At 41.2% G+C, this 18,170-nt stretch overlaps 1 protein-coding gene across 1 annotated transcript in view; it reads right to left on the reverse strand.

Annotated features, from left to right (window-relative positions):
* fchsd1.S (FCH and double SH3 domains 1 S homeolog) overlaps nt 1-14,913 on the reverse strand; it is a 77,344-nt gene extending 62,431 nt beyond the window's left edge. Inside the window, exons 1-2 of the mRNA XM_018256231.2 lie at nt 14,761-14,913; nt 11,083-11,180 (exon numbers count right to left, since the gene is read on the reverse strand). Of these exons, the coding sequence (XP_018111720.1) occupies nt 11,083-11,180; nt 14,761-14,781 (119 nt within the window). The 5' untranslated portion in view covers nt 14,782-14,913. The remainder of the gene's footprint in view (nt 1-11,082; nt 11,181-14,760) is intronic.
* Nucleotides 14,914-18,170: the final 3,257 nt, after the last annotated feature.

Below are 18,170 nucleotides of genomic sequence, written 5' to 3' on the forward strand. Positions count from 1 at the left end.
GGATTTCAAACCCTTGATAAATATGCCCCTTAATAAATCACAAATTTTTCATGGTTTCGAGTAATCATAAAAAACACAATTTTTAATGCAAAACAAAACGATTCTGTAAAACTAAAAAATATCAACATTGGTAAATGTGCCCCTTGAGGACTTTTGTTTTGTTTTTATACTTAATGACTTGTGCTGCCACTTGACTCATATTCTCATTTATATCAGACACAGGAGCAGTCCATTAACCCTTTGCCTGCCAAGCACGTACGGCGTACGTGCTGGCAGGCAAATGCTCAGGCTGCCAAGAACGTACATTGTACGTTCTTTAGCAGCTGAGCGCTCTCTCTGCTTCGGCGGCTTTTGCCGCCTCCGCAGAGAGTGGGGAGAGAAGACAGCCCCCTAGGCAACGAGGCTGGGGGGCTGTCAAGTCGGATCTGCGACTCGATTGTCGCAGATCCGACTTCAAAGTAGCAGACGCATCGCATGGAGCGTCTGCTACTACACTCACCTTCTTCCTGCCTGCAGAGCCGCCCACGCACTTCCTGCTGCGCAGCAACTCTGCAGACACGCTGCCAGGACTCCTCCAAAGAAGACAGCGATTCTCCTGCTCCAAAAACGGTAAGTGCACGTTTTTTTACACACTTACCTGCACCTACACATACTTACAGTACATTTATGCATTTTAGTAAAGATTGGAATTTTTTTAAATTTTTTTTTTTTAATTTTAGCACACTTGGTCCCTTTTGTACAGTTATTTACACTTATTTACACTTATTTACATGTATTTGCACACTCAGATAACTTTTATTAGTGCACAAATATGTATACACAAACAGGTGTTTTTTTTTTTTTTTACGAATTCATTATACTGTTATCTTTTGTTTTTTTTGCCTAAAAACGTGTTATTTTGGCAGCGTGACTATTGGATAATCGATTTCGGCCACTAATTACGCTGTCAGAACAATTATTTTGTTATTTCATTGATTTACGCTATTTTTGTGGTTTTATTGCAATTTTATCCCTGCATTATTGTTCCCTATGTATCTTTAGTATCGTTTTGCTGTTTGGTGCTTTGGTATAGAAAGATAGATTTTACTTAGTTTGATCCGCCAAAATATGTGCTTTCCAAAAATATATGGGTTTCTGGGGGTCTTTTTACAGTTTGGGGGTCTTACGGCACATAACGTACAGTTAGGGTTCTCTTTTCTGCAGCTTAGTTGGCTAGCGTGAAAATTCATAGTTACGTTTTTCATTTGGGGTCCATACACAACACATACTTTGGTAAATCTATACATATTGGGCATCAAACTATTTATTAGACCTCTGACGTCCATATTTAGAGAGATTTTTCTTTGTACGTAAAACATTGTGTCCGATAAATGCGGCAAACTGCAACATTTTTAGGCGATTTTCAGAAATGTTGTAAAAACCTATATGTTTAGAAAAGCTTTGCAGTTTGGTAGTTTCGTGTAGAAAGACGTCGTTATCTTTGTTGGAATCGGCAGAATGTGTACTTTCCAAAAATGTATGGTTTTGGGGGGTCATTGCTGTTAGGAGGGTCTTGAGGCAAATAATATGAAGTCAAGGGTCTATGTTCACAGAAGGCGAATGGGCAGCGGAGAAAACTCATATTCACTATTTTTATTTGGGGTCCGCACATGCCAGCTGCCTTGGTATATCTATGCATATTGGGCATCAAACTGTTCAGTAGACCCTTGGCATCAATATTTATGGTGTTTTACAATTGTATGTAAGAAATTGGGTGAGATAAATGCGGCCAATTGCAATATTTTTAGGCGATTTTCAGAAATGTAAAAACAGTTGCTTTTATCGCCAAATTTAGGAAAGGCTTGCGACTTGGTACTTTGGAGTACAAAGACATGCATACCCAATTTGGATTCGCAGGAATGTGTACTTTCCAAAAATATATGGTTTTATGGGGTGAACGCACTTTTTTCTACCTTTGCCCCCCCCAAAACAATGTAAATGTGTTGATTTTGCAGTACCTGAAATGACAGACCATATGGGGGTCTTTGTTTTGGGGCCCCTATACGCCACGTGCTTGGGTACACCTATACATATTGGGCATCAAACTGTTCAGAGGACCCCAGGCTTTCATATTTGGGGTGATTTGTCTTGATACCTAAAAGTATGTGGGTAATACAATGCTGCAGGGTCGAAATTTTGAAGTCATTTTTGGAAATGTCCCCCAAATCACCAAATTTAGGAATGGTTTGCGGCTTGGTACTTTGGAGTACAAAGACATGCATACCCAATTTAGATCCGTGGGAATGTGTACTTTCCGAAAATATATGGTTTTCTGGGGTGAACTTACTTTTTTCTACATTTTCCCCCCTCAAAACAATGTAAATGTGTTGATTTTGCAGTACCTGAAATGACAGACCATATGGGGGTCTTCGTTTTGGGGCCCCTATACGCCACGTGCTTGGGTACACCTATACATATTGGGCATCAAACTGTTCAGAGGACCCCAGGCTTTCATATTTGGGGTGATTTGTCTTGATACCTAAAAGTATGTGGGTAATACAATGCTGCAGGGTCGAAATTTTGAAGTCATTTTTGGAAATGTCCCCCAAATCACCAAATTTAGGAATGGTTTGCGGCTTGGTACTTTGGAGTACAAAGACATGCATACCCAATTTAGATCCGTGGGAATGTGTACTTTCCGAAAATATATGGTTTTCTGGGGTGAACTTACTTTTTTCTACATTTTCCCCCCTCAAAACAATGTAAATGTGTTGATTTTGCAGTACCTGAAATGACAGACCATATGGGGGTCTTCGTTTTGGGGCCCCTATACGCCACGTGCTTGGGTACACCTATACATATTGGGCATCAAACTGTTCAGAGGACCCCAGGCTTTCATATTTGGGGTGATTTGTCTTGATACCTAAAAGTATGTGGGTAATACGATGCTGCAGGGTCGAAATTTTGAAGTCATTTTTGGAAATGTCCCCAAAATCACCAAATTTAGGAATGGTTTGCGGCTTGGTACTTTGGAGTACAAAGACATGCATACCCAATTTAGATCCGTGGGAATGTGTACTTTCCGAAAATATATGGTTTTCTGGGGTGAACTTACTTTTTTCTACATTTGCCCCCCTCAAAACAATGTAAATGTGTTGATTTTGCAGTACCTGAAATGACAGACCATATGGGGGTCTTCGTTTTGGGGCCCCTATACGCCACGTGCTTGGGTACACCTATACATATTGGGCATCAAACTGTTCAGAGGACCCCAGGCTTTCATATTTGGGGTGATTTGTCTTGATACCTAAAAGTATGTGGGTAATACGATGCTGCAGGGTCGAAATTTTGAAGTCATTTTTGGAAATGTCCCCAAAATCACCAAATTTAGGAATGGTTTGCGGCTTGGTACTTTGTAGTAGAAAGACATGCATACCCAATTTAGATTCGTGGGAATGTGTACTTTCCGAAAATATATGGTTTTCTGGGGTGAACTTACTTTTTGCTACCTTTGCCCCCCCCAAAACGATGTAAATGTGTTGATTTTGCAGTACCTGAAATGACAGAACATACAAGGGGGGGTCTTCCTTTTAGGGCCCCTATATGCCACGTGCTTGGGTACACCTATACATATTGGGCATCAAACTGTTCAGAGGACCCTAGGCTTTCATATTTGGGATGATTTCTCTTGATACCTAAAAGTATGTGGGTAATACGATGCTGCAGAGTAGATATTTTGAGGTGATTTTTGGAAATGTCACCTAAATCACCAAATTTAGGAATGATTTGCGGCTTGGTACTTTGGCGTAGAAAGACATGCATACCCAATTTGGATTCGTTGGAATGTGTACTTTCCGAAAATATATGGTTTTCTGGGGTGAACTTACTGTTTTCTACTTTTGCCCCCCCCAAATCGATGTAAATGTGTTGATTTTGCAGTACCTGAAATGACAGACTATATGGGGGTCTTCATTTTAGGGCCCCTATATGCCACATGCTTGGGTACACCTATACATATTGGGCATCAAACTGTTCAGAGGACCCTAGGCTTTCATATTTGGGGTGATTTGTCTTGATACCTAAAAGTATGTGTGTAATACGATGCTGCAGGGTAGATATTTTGAGGTGATTTTTGGAAATGTCACCTAAATCACCAAATTTAGGAATGATTTGCGGCTTGGTACTTTGGCGTAGAAAGACATGCATACCCAATTTGGATTCGTTGGAATGTGTACTTTCCGAAAATATATGGTTTTCTGGGGTGAACTTACTGTTTTCTACTTTTGCCCCCCCCAAATCGATGTAAATGTGTTGATTTTGCAGTACCTGAAATGACAGACTATATGGGGGTCTTCATTTTAGGGCCCCTATATGCCACATGCTTGGGTGCACCTATACATATTGGGCATCAAACTGTTCAGAGGACCCTAGGCTTTCATATTTGGGGTGATTTGTCTTGATACCTAAAAGTATGTGTGTAATAAGATGCTGCAGGGTAGATATTTTGAGGTGATTTTTGGAAATGTCACCTAAATCACCAAATTTAGGAATGATTTGCGGCTTGGTACTTTGGCGTAGAAAGACATGCATACCCAATTTGGATTCGTTGGAATGTGTACTTTCCGAAAATATATGGTTTTCTGGGGTGAACTTACTGTTTTCTACTTTTGCCCCCCCCAAATCGATGTAAATGTGTTGATTTTGCAGTACCTGAAATGACAGACTATATGGGGGTCTTCATTTTAGGGCCCCTATATGCCACATGCTTGGGTACACCTATACATATTGGGCATCAAACTGTTCAGAGGACCCTAGGCTTTCATATTTGGGGTGATTTGTCTTGATACCTAAAAGTATGTGTGTAATACGATGCTGCAGGGTAGATATTTTGAGGTGATTTTTGGAAATGTCACCTAAATCACCAAATTTAGGAATGATTTGCGGCTTGGTACTTTGGCGTAGAAAGACATGCATACCCAATTTGGATTCGTTGGAATGTGTACTTTCCGAAAATATATGGTTTTCTGGGGTGAACTTACTGTTTTCTACTTTTGCCCCCCCCAAATCGATGTAAATGTGTTGATTTGCAGTACCTGAAATGACAGACTATATGGGGGTCTTCCTTTTGGGGCCCCTGTATGCCACGTGCTTGGGTACACCTATACATATCGGGCATCAAACTGTTCAGAGGACCCTAGGCTTTCATATTTGGGGTGATTTGTCTTGATACCTAAAGGTATGTGGGTAATACGATGCTGCAGGGTAGATATTTTGAGGTGATTTTTGGAAATGTCACCTAAAGCACCAAATTTAGGAATGGTTTGCGGCTTGGTACTTTGGCGTAGAAAGACATGCATACCCAATTTGGATTCGTTGGAATGTGTACTTTCCGAAAATATATGGTTTTCTGGGGTGAACTTACTGTTTTCTACTTTTGCCCCCCCAAAACAATGTAAATGTGTTGATTTTGCAGTACCTGAAATGTCAGACTATATGGGGGTCTTCCTTTTAGGGCCCCTATATGCCACATGCTTGGGTACACCTATACATATTGGGCATCAAACTGTTCAGAGGACCCCAGGCTTTCATATTTGGGGTGATTTGTCTTGATACCTAAAAGTATGTGGGTAATACGATGCTGCAGGGTCGAAATTTTGAAGTCATTTTTGGAAATGTCCCCAAAATCACCAAATTTAGGAATGGTTTGCGGCTTGGTACTTTGGAGTACAAAGACATGCATACCCAATTTAGATCCGTGGGAATGTGTACTTTCCGAAAATATATGGTTTTCTGGGGTGAACTTACTTTTTTCTACATTTGCCCCCCTCAAAACAATGTAAATGTGTTGATTTTGCAGTACCTGAAATGACAGACCATATGGGGGTCTTCGTTTTGGGGCCCCTATACGCCACGTGCTTGGGTACACCTATACATATTGGGCATCAAACTGTTCAGAGGACCCCAGGCTTTCATATTTGGGGTGATTTGTCTTGATACCTAAAAGTATGTGGGTAATACGATGCTGCAGGGTCGAAATTTTGAAGTCATTTTTGGAAATGTCCCCAAAATCACCAAATTTAGGAATGATTTGCGGCTTGGTACTTTGGCGTAGAAAGACATGCATACCCAATTTAGATTCAGGGGAATGTGTACTTTCCGAAAATATATGGTTTTCTGGGGTGAACGTACTGTTTTCTACCTTTGCCGCCCCCCAAAACGATGTAAATGTGTTGATTTTGCAGTATCTGAAATTACAGAACAAACGGGGGGTCTTCCTTTTGGGGCCTCCTATGCCACGTGCTTGGGTACATCTATTCATATTGGGCATCAAACTGTTCAGTGGACCCAGGATTTTATATTTGGGGTGTTTTACATTGATACCTAATGATGTGTGGGAGATATGTTGCTGTAGAGTGGAAGCTTTGAGGTCATTTTTCAAAAAATTCACCAATTTCTATAAAACACTATAACTTTAGGAAACAATTGCAACTTGGTGGTTTGGAGTACAAAGATATTTCTACCCATTTTTGATTCACCAGAATCTGTTCTTTCTAGTAATGGGTAGTTTTCTTGGGTAAACCTACTGTTAGTGGAATGTTTGGCCTTGAAATCAAAAGTATGCCGTTTGGGGAGTGTTGCTTTGGAAATTTGGTTGTGTACTGCTTGTAGATTTTGAGCTATACAAGTGAGAAATCTCCATAAAACTATATATATTTGGTATTGTCGCGTTCAGGAGACATAGACCTTTCTAAATCAGCTGTGTTCTCGTACGTAAAATGAATGATGTTTCTGATATATGTGATTGTTCTTCGTGCAACATGATTTTTTTCATTTTATTTGACACTTAGAATCCAATATTTTTTTAGAGAAGTAGAATTACACCAAAATTCTTGCATATTGTGAAAGTTCAGGTTGTCCTGAAAAAAACAATATATTGTTTTCCTGGGTTAACTAAAAGACCACCCCAGGAAAGGCCCTTAAAGTGAAAGAGTGCAAAATATCTAAAAACTGCTTGGCAGTAGATGTTCGCATCTAGGACAAAACGGCTGGCAGGGAAAGGGTTAATATTTCTAAAGACAGATTTATTAAAACATGAACATTCTTCTGCTATTCTCTTGAGTATCTCAAACATGAGAAATGTTCTTGTGTTTTTTTTTCTTTTGTTCTATCATTTGTCTTTTGAATTTTCTCAAGCATGAAGACATCGGAAAAATGTACAAACTTTCAATAGACTTTGATGGTGATGCAACGAGAGAATTATCAGCCTCTTGAGAATTGGTGGGCTAGGTCACCATTCAAACAGAGTAATGCAGCCATTGGTTTGAATGGATAATGAATAATTTGATAAATTGGTTCCAGAATGACCAGAATGACACAGATCTAGTGACTGGATTATTTGGCAAGGTATATATTTATATGCCTAATAAATAGATAATTACTGGGACTGATAAACTGACATCTCTCTGGTTGTAAATCTGCGTTGCCTCATTACCACCATGAATTTTTCACTCTGAGGAGCAGTGCATTAACTTACAGTAGAAAGGAATGTAGGAAGTCCTGTGTTGGACTTGTTGTTTAGAATGAAACTGGATGTGAGGGAAGGAATCTAGGTTTACATCACCTGTGACATGCTCCTAAATATAGTATTAAATATAGGGATGCGCCAAATCCAGGATTCAGTTCGGGATTCGGCCTTTTTCAGCAAGATTCAGATTCGGCCGAATCTTTCTGCCCAGCCGAACCGAATTCTAATTTTCATACGGGGAGGGAAATTGCACAACTTTTTGTCACAAAACAAGGAAGTAAAAAAAGTTTTCCCTTTCCCGCATATGCAAATTAGGATTGGGATTGGGTTCGGTACTCAGCCAAATATTTGGGAAGGGTTCGGCCGAATCAAAAATAGTGCATTCGGTGCATCCCTCATTAAATATGCCACAATTTGGGCAAATATTTACAGTTCTATGTTGTTTTGAATATTCCCATAACATTTACCCCAACATTTTTAAAAGAATAAATGTAAAACACCTGTAAATGTAAGCTGATCCTACCAGCAGTCAATGATAGTCATCATTCTATGTATGATTGCACATACATACATTACATGATTTTTAACAAATGAAGCAATACAGGGTTATGGGAGATAGCTCATAGTACGAGTTGATCCAGGGACTAGTCCCATTGTCATTTTAGAGTCAGGAAGGAATTTTTTCCCCCTATGAGGCAAATTGGAGAGGCTTCAGATGGGGGGTTTTTTGCCTTCCTCTGGATCAACTGGCAGTTAGGCAGGTTAAAAAAAAGTTAAAATGTTAAACTTGATGGACAGGAGTCTTTTTTCAATCTAACTTACTATGTCACTATGATTAAAGAGCCAAGAAAGGACTTATAAAACACTTTTTTATTTTATTAAGAGTATATATATATATATCTTTTGCCTAGAAGATGTATTAGAGCTCACTCTATTAAAATCACCAGACATCATGTCTCTCTACATGCAGGATTTGTGCAAAAGGCAGATATTTTGTTAGTCTTTTTTTGTACTGAAATCAGTTATTTGAGTGAGCTCTAATACATCTGCCCCCCTATAAGATATATTGGATCTAACTGTCAATGCATATCCGACACCCAACTGCTGCAAGAAGACAGAATGAAGAGAAACAGATGCGCAGAGATGGATTGTGAAGATAAACTTGATTATTTCAGAAACAGCGCAGAATAGTTTCGTATTTCAGTATGATGAAGCTTCTATTAAATGTTCCTGTTTGCTATAGTTACCCTTTAAGAAGTGAATGTGACCACACTCTTGTCCTACCCATTGTTAGATACATTGATGATACACAGCAAGGAGCATCTTAGGTCAGTGTCGGCTATATTAATTATTTTTTCTGCCTGTGTGAGATCATGTCTCAGGCTAACAACCCCCTCAGTGAGCAGGTTGCTGAGTGTACGTCTCTTCCCGTCCTACAGACGGACATCCATAAAAATAGAACTTGTGGTTAAAATCCATTTCACCTGACACTGAGCTATTTTTACTTTGCTTTTAACAATTGTGGATCACTGAGCAGAAACGACAAAGGATGATTATCCCACAAGCTACTGTCTGTATGCATTAAAAACAATGGATTTCTTTTTTTTTTTTTTCTTGACTAAAGACACAGAACCCTTCATTAACGATGCGGAGGTGTTTTAACCTGTCATTCATTACTGGCACGACAGAGTCATAGATCATACTCAATGCACTATATAGAACAGTATTTATACTCTTGACCAATTTTTTCATTTAAACACTTGATCTGCATAGGATTCTGGGAGGTAGGTTGTTTGGGTTAGAGGGGTGACACTAATTCACGTCTAGTTTTAGAGCCATAGATTCTGATTAGAGTTGAGATCAGCATTTGAGTGGGTCATTCTAAGAATTTTTAGTTCTTGAGTCATCGCATTGTTAACTTGGCCTTGTGTTTGGGATTACTGTTTGGGTTAAAGTAGAATTCAACCTGTATTAAAAAAAAACCCTCCCCCCCCCTACCCTGGGTAAACCCCCTCATGCCCAGCCTACCTGCCACCCCCCCAATGCCCCTAATTTTTTACTCACCCCTCCATGCAGAGTCTTTCTTCTGAAGTTTCGGCCCATGCGCAGTTGGAGTCGGTTTCCGGTCCCAAACCACTGCGCATACGGCAAAAGTCCAAAAAAAAAATTCGGAAACTTTCGGCGCATGCACAGTTGTTCGGGACCGGAAAGTTCCTCCAACTGCGCATGCGCCGAAAATGCCGTCAAGACACGAAGATTAGAAGAAGATGGATGCCGTGAACTCTGAGGCCAGAATCTGCACGGAGGGGTGAGTAAAAAATTAGGGGCATTTGCCCAGGGGGGCAGGTAGGCTGGGGGGAGGAGGGGGGGGCTTTACCCAGGGTGGGGGAGGGTTTTTTTTTTATTACGGGTTGAATTCTCCTTTAAAGGTGAACTGCTGCTCGAGCTTCAGCTATCTGGCAGACAGGAATAGCAGTACTTCCCTGCATTTTGCACCTTCCATTCTTCATTTTGTTTACAGAAGATCCCCAGTCCGTACTGATGAAAAGCAGCCCGACAGTAAGATGCCGCCACCACCACCACCTTAATATACTGTAGCGCTTTTGTTGAACAATTCCAAGCATTCATTGGGGTAGTATGAGATAAGAATTATAAAATAATTGTACAAGCGGACTTCTCTGGAAATACAGGACTTTCTATCTCCGTTATCATTACTGAATATTAATAATACTGGCACTAAGTAATCATTAAAATACAAATAAAACAACACACAGAGTAAACAAACTAAACATCTTGTATTATCATTTGTTAAATTGGTTCTTGGGTAATTACTGGTGTTCGCTAAAAAAACAAAATGGCACTGGATGACACTATACTATTGACCAGCAATTAGGGATGCAGCGAATACAGGATTCGGTTCGGGATTCGGCCTTTTTCAGCAGGATTTGGATTCCAAATCTTAATTTGCATATGCAAATTAGCGGTGGAGAGGGAAATCGTGTGACTTTTTGTTACAAAACAAGGAAGAAAAAAAATGTTTTCCCCTTCCAATCCTTAATTTGCATATAAGGATTCAGATTCAGCAGAATATTTCGCGACGGATTCGGGGGTTTGACCGTATTCAAAATAGTGGACTCTGTGCATCCCTACTGAAAAATAAAATGTATGTAGAGAGTAGGTAGTTACAGTGTAGACTATACCATAATGGCAGCACCAAACACTGGAGTGTCATCAGTTATTACAACATGAATGGGCCAATACATATCTAGTGTTATATTAAAATATTACAATTTCTGGTCTGAGATTAAAAGTATTAAAACATAAGCATACAGTTTATTTTTAATACTCTCACAATGTTCGCTTTTATGTGTAGTAATTGCATACAGGGTGCTATGAGCTATAAGAGGCAGGTTTTAACCCCAAATTACAGTGAAAAAGCACCCCCTCAGATTTGCACTAGAATTACCCCCTTCAAGGGGAACTAAACACCCTCACAAATTGCACAGGACCCCCAGGCCAATCACATGGTTGCTGCATCTGTTTTACAAGAGCATCATTTGCTCATCCTCACAGATTACCTGATATCTTCCAGAAGCTCAGTATCTTGAAGCTGCTTATTTTGGAGGCTGGACAGCTGCTCTCCAAAACGCACCTTAACCTCTTGGGTGGCTTTTACCTAAAAACACAGGATATTAGATATGAGGATATGCTGGTGGTTAGAATGTGTTTTCTTCTTTATGTGATGCACCAGGAGTTTTAGATCCAAAGTTCCACAACATAAATATTTGCACATAACGTAACACAATCGCTTCCTGATTCAGCACAAAGTCCCTTATTAATTCAAGAGAAAAGTACTGCTTCAGTTAATGTCACTGGCACATTTTAACAGATAGCATCAGGTTTATTTTACATGAATAAATAATGCGTTCAGCCACAGGAGTTCAGCGTTCCTGCGTTCGGTGCCTACATGCGCCTGTGTGAGTACAGCCCCATTGAAAAAACTGAATGCGTCTACTCCTGCACTCATAAATGTATAAAACTGGAATGCAGGGGAGCGCAGCTTCAAACGCTTGTCTAGAAGAGCCATAAAACTTGGTTTGTCCATTACACTACAACTACTACTACAGCTACAGCACCATCTTACCTTTCACCGTCAGACAAAGACTCATATTTAGATTTGCGCAGAAGCAGTAGCGCAAAGTCCCAACATTTGACACTGCTGCACATGCACAAATTTAAATCTGCCAGAGAAGCAATGCAGGATCAATGATTACAGAATCCATAATTCAGCCAAATCCTTAGTATAACTGAACCCAAACCCATGCGATTTCAAATTGCTGAACTACTAAATGTATTAAATCATACGTGCAGTCCAATGTTTCGGTCACGCCAGGAGATTTTATATATATATATATATATATATATATAATATATATTATTTAATTAATATAATATTTTTTGGCTTGCTTGACCTTTGATAGTTTGTCAGTTTTATAAATTGCCTGTTCTTGCCTGTGATTCGTACTATGGGCATAAGAAAGGGGGGGGGCACTGATTGAAGTCCTTGCCAAAGGTGCCAAAATACCTTGACCCGGCCCTGCAGCAGACCAACCAGATACTTTGCAGCAGTGTATTTAGAAGTGTTGGGGGTGACTGGGAACTGTAGTTGAAAAACAACAGGAGTCTGTAAAGTAAACAGCCCTAACAGAAAGTGGTAGTGACACCCCATCACAATAGGGAATAAAGCAGCAAGGTTTTGAAGGCAGCTGCTGGTGTTTGGGCTGTCAGAGTCTTGTCACTATCACCTTCTATTGGTCTGTCAGTCCCTTCCCATAAAGAGAGAGAGAGCAAACAGCACCTCAGAGCCCAGACAGTAGCGCAGAGGCTGCAGTGAAACAGAGGAGCTGGGGCAGTGAATAGAAGCTGCAGGGCAGTGAATAAAGGTGACTAGAGGCTGTAGGGCAGTGAATAGAGACTGTAGGGCAGTGAATAGAGACTGTAGGGCAGTAAATAGAGGCTGTAGGGCAGTGAATAGAGGCTGTAGGGCAGTGAATAGAGGCTGTAGGGCAGTGAATAGAGGCTGTAGGGCAGTGAATAGAGGCTGTAGGGCAGTGAATAGAGGCTGTAGGGCAGTGAATAGAGGCTGTAGGGCAGTGAATAGAGGCTGTAGGGCAGTGAATAGAGGCTGTAGGGCAGTGAATAGAGGCTGTAGGGCAGTGAATAGAGGCTGTAGGGCAGTGAATAGAGGCTGTAGGGCAGTGAATAGAGGCTGTAGGGCAGTGAATAGAGACTGTAGGGAGGTGAATAGAGACTGTAGGGAGGTGAATAGAGACTGTAGGGCAGTGAATAGAGACTGTAGGGAGGTTAATAGAGATTGTAGGGAGGTGAATAGAGACTGTAGGGCAGTGAATAGAGACTGTAGGGCAGTGAATAGAGACTGTAGGGTAGTGAATAGAGACTGTAGGGCAGTGAATAGAGACTGTAGGGAGGTGAATAGAGACTGTAGGGCAGTGAATAGAGACTGTAGGGAGGTGAATAGAGACTGTAGGGCAGTGAATAGAGACTGTAGGGCAGTGAATAGAGGTTGTAGGGCAGTGAATAGACTGTAGGGCAGTGAATAGAGACTGTAGGGCAGTGAATAGAGACTGTAGGGAGGTGAATAGAGACTGTAGGGAGGTGAATAGAGACTGTAGGGAGGTGAATAGAGACTGTAGGGCAGTGAATAGAGACTGTAGGGCAGTGAATAGAGACTGTAGGGCAGTGAATAGAGACTGTAGGGCAGTGAATAGAGACTGTAGGACAGTGAATAGAGACTGTAGGGAGGTGAATAGAGACTGTAGGGCAGTGAATAGAGACTGTAGGGCAGTGAATAGAGACTGTAGGGCAGTGAATAGAGACTGTAGGGCAGTGAATAGAGACTGTAGGGAGGTGAATAGAGACTGTAGGACAGTGAATAGAGACTGTAGGGAGGTGAATAGAGACTGTAGGGCAGTGAATAGAGACTGTAGGGAGGTGAATAGAGACTGTAGGGCAGTGAATAGAGACTGTAGGGAGGTGAATAGAGACTGTAGGGCAGTGAATAGAGACTGTAGGGCAGTGAATAGAGACTGTAGGGAGGTTAATAGAGATTGTAGGGAGGTGAATAGAGACTGTAGGGCAGTGAATAGAGACTGTAGGGCAGTGAATAGAGACTGTAGGGCAGTGAATAGAGACTGTAGGGCAGTGAATAGAGACTGTAGGGCAGTGAATAGACTGGTCGGGACGTGTATAGAGACTGTAGGCAGTGAATAGAGACTGTAGGGAGGTGAATAGAGACTGTAGGACAGTGAATAGAGACTGTAGGGAGGTGAATAGAGACTGTAGGGCAGTGAATAGAGACTGTAGGGCAGTGAATAGAGACTGTAGGGCAGTGAATAGAGACTGTAGGGAGGTGAATAGAGACTGGTAGGGGAGGTGTATAGAGACTGTAGGGCAGTGAATAGAGACTGTAGGGCAGTGAATAGAGACTGTAGGGCAGTGAATAGAGACTGTAGGGAGGTGAATAGAGACTGTAGGGAGGTGTATAGAGACTGTAGGGCAGTGAATAGAGACTGTAGGGAGGTGAATAGAGACTGTAGGGAGGTGAATAGAGACTGTAGGGCAGTGAATAGAGACTGTAGGGCAGTGAATAGAGACTGTAGGGCAGTGAATAGAGACTGTAGGGAGGTGAATAGAGACTGTAGGGAGGTGTATAGAGACTGTAGGGCAGTGAATAGAGACTGTAGGGAGGTGAATAGAGACTGTAGGGAGGTGAATAGAGACTGTAGGGCAGTGAATAGAGACCTGTAGGGGCAGTGAATAGAGACTGCAGGGAGGTGAATAGAGACTGTAGGGAGGTGAATAGAACTGTAGGGAGGTGTATAGAGACTGTAGGGCAGTGGAATAGAGACTGTAGGGAGGTGAATAGAGACTGTAGGAGGTGAATAGAGACTGTAGGCAGTGAATAGAGACTGTAGGGCAGTGAATAGAGACTGTAGGGCAGTGAATAGAGACTGTAGGGAGGTGTATAGAGACTGTAGGGAGGTGTATAGAGACTGTAGGGCAGTGAATAGAGGTGAATAGAGGTTCTAAGGCAGTTCCAATAGAAACAACCAGTGAGGGGTGAACCTGACAACTTGAAGTGCAGTTCAGGGCAATAGTAATAAGTTCTCATGACAAGTCTCCTCCGGCCGGGGCACCAGCGCGTGTGTAAGGAGAGTTCCTTTAATAACACTCACTTTTCTCGGCGGAGGCTGCATCCCGAAACCTTCCAGTCCTGTCTCTCCTCCTGTTGTGCACGGTGCTCGCAGTCCGGAACTGATACCTCCTCCTCCTCCTCCCCATCACTACAGAACTACACAGCCGACCGCACGCCATCCCCTCCGACTCCCCGCCCCTTCCCAACTAATTCCTCCGCCCACGTAAACAAGGTCTCTCCGGGGTGGCCACGCCTCCTCTGATGACACTGCAGACTTCTATTAGCGGACTTCCGCCCACTCCGGTGCTACTTCCAGCCCACATCACAAATGCCCGCCCATTCGCACGCACGCGCGTTCTGGCGGATGGAGGGAGGGGGCGTGGCGTGATCCATGGCGTCATTATCATTATAGTTCATTTCATATGTGTCATTCCAGTGTGACAGAGCTGCTTTAGAATATTTGGGGATTAAGAAGACATTCTTTACACACACTAGGAACATTCAGCTTTCCCCATTAAGGGGTCGGTGATGTAGAACAGTTATGCATTTCCTATATCACATACATTATTAAATGAAGCTGTTCACCTTAGACTTACCTTTCTTTTATCATTTTTATTTGCTGTTTTTGACTTATTTAGCTTTTTATTCAGCAGCTCTCCAGTTTGCTATTTCAGCCAACTGGTTGCTACGTGCAAATGACCCTAGCAACCATACATTGATATGAACGAGAGACTGGAATATGAATAGGAGTTGGCCTGGACAGAAAGATGAGTAATAAACAGTAGCAATAACAATAATTATGTGGCTTTACAGGGCATTTGTTTTCCAAATTCGCAAGCTGGAAAGAGTCAGAAGAAAAGGGCAAACGATTAAAACAACTATAAAAAATAAATAAGGAAGACCAACCGAAAGGTTTCTTAGAATTGCTATTCTATAGCATGCTAAAGCAAGTTAACTTAAAGGTGAACCCTTTAAAGGAGAACTAAACCCCCTTTCTAATAAAAACCTCTACCCTCCATAGTCCCCCCTATCTGCTCCCCCCGCACAGGAGTTCACACAAGTAAATATAATATATAAAAATATAATAATAAGCTTGTAATTAAAAAACAGTTTAGATAAGGAGCAATATTTTCAAACTTTCATAACCTGCCAAATTTTGTAAAAGTAACATGGTAATTAGGGGGTGTGGCCACAGAAAGGGGAGTGGTCAAAAATGTGCTGCGCTACGTGCGAAAACATTTTTTGTCCCTCTTTTTACTTCCAAAATGTTGGGCAGTATGTGCAGGGTAGAGGTTTTTATTAGAGAGGGGCTTTAGTTCTCCTATGGAGGGTAGGTTAGGGGGTAGGGCTTTTTATTAGAACGGGGTTTTAGTTCTCCTTTAAAGGGGTGGTTAACTTATGGAGGGTAGGGGTTTTTATTAGAAAGGGTGTTTAGTTCTCCTTTAAAGGGGTGGCTAACCTATGGAGGGTAGGGGGGGTTTATTAGAAAGGGGGTTTAGTTCTCCTTTAAATACAGGTGTTGTCACTAGTAACAGAAATACCCAGCGCGGGGCTCGGGTGTAGTACGTGCAGCCAGGGCCCCACACCCCCTCCACAAGCAATATTGGCGGCAGGCCCCGAGGGGGTGCGGATACTGGTGCAGTCGTACTCCCACCATCATTTGGGTTTATTTAGGGGCAGATTTATCAAGGGTCGAATTTAATTAGTTCGACTTCGAATATCGAAGTCGAAGCTTTTTTCAGTGAATTTGGCTATCCTGCGGTCGAAGTAAAATCGTTCGAACGAACGATTAAATCCTTCGAATCGTTCAGTGATCGATCAAACGATTTTACTTCCAAAAACTTAGAAAAATGCTCTAGAAGGTCCCCATAGGCTAACATAGCACTTCGGCAGGTTTAATTTGGCGAAGTTTTGAAGTATTGAAATCAAAGTATTTCTTAAAGAGACAGTACTTTTATTATCGAATGGGCGAATATTCTAATTATTTTACTTTGAATCGAATTCGAAGCCAAAGTCGTAGTATCCTATTCGATGGTCGAAGTATCCAAAAAATTACTTAGAATTTCGAATTTTTTTACTTTGAAAATTCCCTTGAATTCACTTGATAAATCTGCCCCTTAATGTTTTCATGATTTTCTAGTAGCCTTAAAGAGATAATGATACCAGAAATGAAACCTTTTTTTTTACACCTATCATAATATTGTCTTCGCATGCTATCTATAATTTTGCCATAAAAGTATTTACAGATGTGTTTATATTACCATCTGATCCCCCGTGTTCCTGTATGAGGGGGCTGCTATATTTCAGCTTCAGCAGTCTGTTAGCATTAGAAACTCTAACTGACATGTTGGGAACGGACAGTCAGGATTAGGAACTTCAAATAACAATTACTTACAAAAGCAGCCCTGAGAGTTAAAAAACGATCAACATGAGCTATAGGTAACTTTTGATTCATAATATTTTGAATAATAATTTTTTTAGTGTCAGTGTCACTTTAAGGTATGAAGATACAAATTACAGAAAGATCCTTTATCCGGAAAAAACCAAGGTCCCGAGTATTCTGGAGAACAGGTCCAGTACCAGTATAGGTATGGGATCCCTTATCCAGAAAGCTCCGAATTACGGAATGGCTGTCTCCCATAGACTCCATTTTATCCAAATAATCCAAATTTTTAAAAATGATTTCCTTTTTCTGTGTAATAATAAAACAGTAGCTTGTACTTGATCCCAACTAAGATATAATTAATCCTTATTGGAAGCAAAACCAGCCTATTGGGTTTATTTAATGTTTAAATGAATTTCTAGTAGACTTAAGGCATGAAGACCCAAATTACGGAAAGATCTGTTATCCGGAAAACCCCAGGTCCCGAGCATTCTGGATAACAGGTCCCATACCTGTACTACATTTGAGAACAATACCATACAATCTAGGGATGCTCCCAATCCAGGATTCAGTTATGGATTCGGCCAGGATTCGGCCTTTTTCAGCAGGATTCGTCCGAATCCTTCTGCGCAGCTGAACCAAATCCAAATTTACATATGCAAATTAGGGGCCGGGATGGAAAATGCGTGACTTTTTGTCACAAACTAGGTAAAAATGTTTTCCCCTTCCCTCCCCTAATTTGCATATGCAAATTAGGACTCAGATTCGGTTCGGTATTCGGCTGAATCTTTCGCGAAGGATTCGGGGGTTCGGGCAAATCCAAAATAGTGGATTCGGTGCATCCCTAATACAATCGTAGTTATATTTTTTAAAGAGCAAAATTACATTTTTAAATATTGTTTTTGGCTTCTTACAGCATTTCCAAAGACTCAAAGGATAAAGCAATATGTAGACCTTTGCTTGACATTCACCAACATGATCCTTATAAAGGCTGGGAGTTCCCTGAATAAATCTTTTCTCCTTTGTTTCCTCCCCTCTATTGCAGTGAATGAATAAACCCTTCCCCT

This window comes from Xenopus laevis, chromosome 3S, assembly GCF_017654675.1.
Source record: "Xenopus laevis strain J_2021 chromosome 3S, Xenopus_laevis_v10.1, whole genome shotgun sequence".
Taxonomy (NCBI): domain Eukaryota; kingdom Metazoa; phylum Chordata; class Amphibia; order Anura; family Pipidae; genus Xenopus; species Xenopus laevis.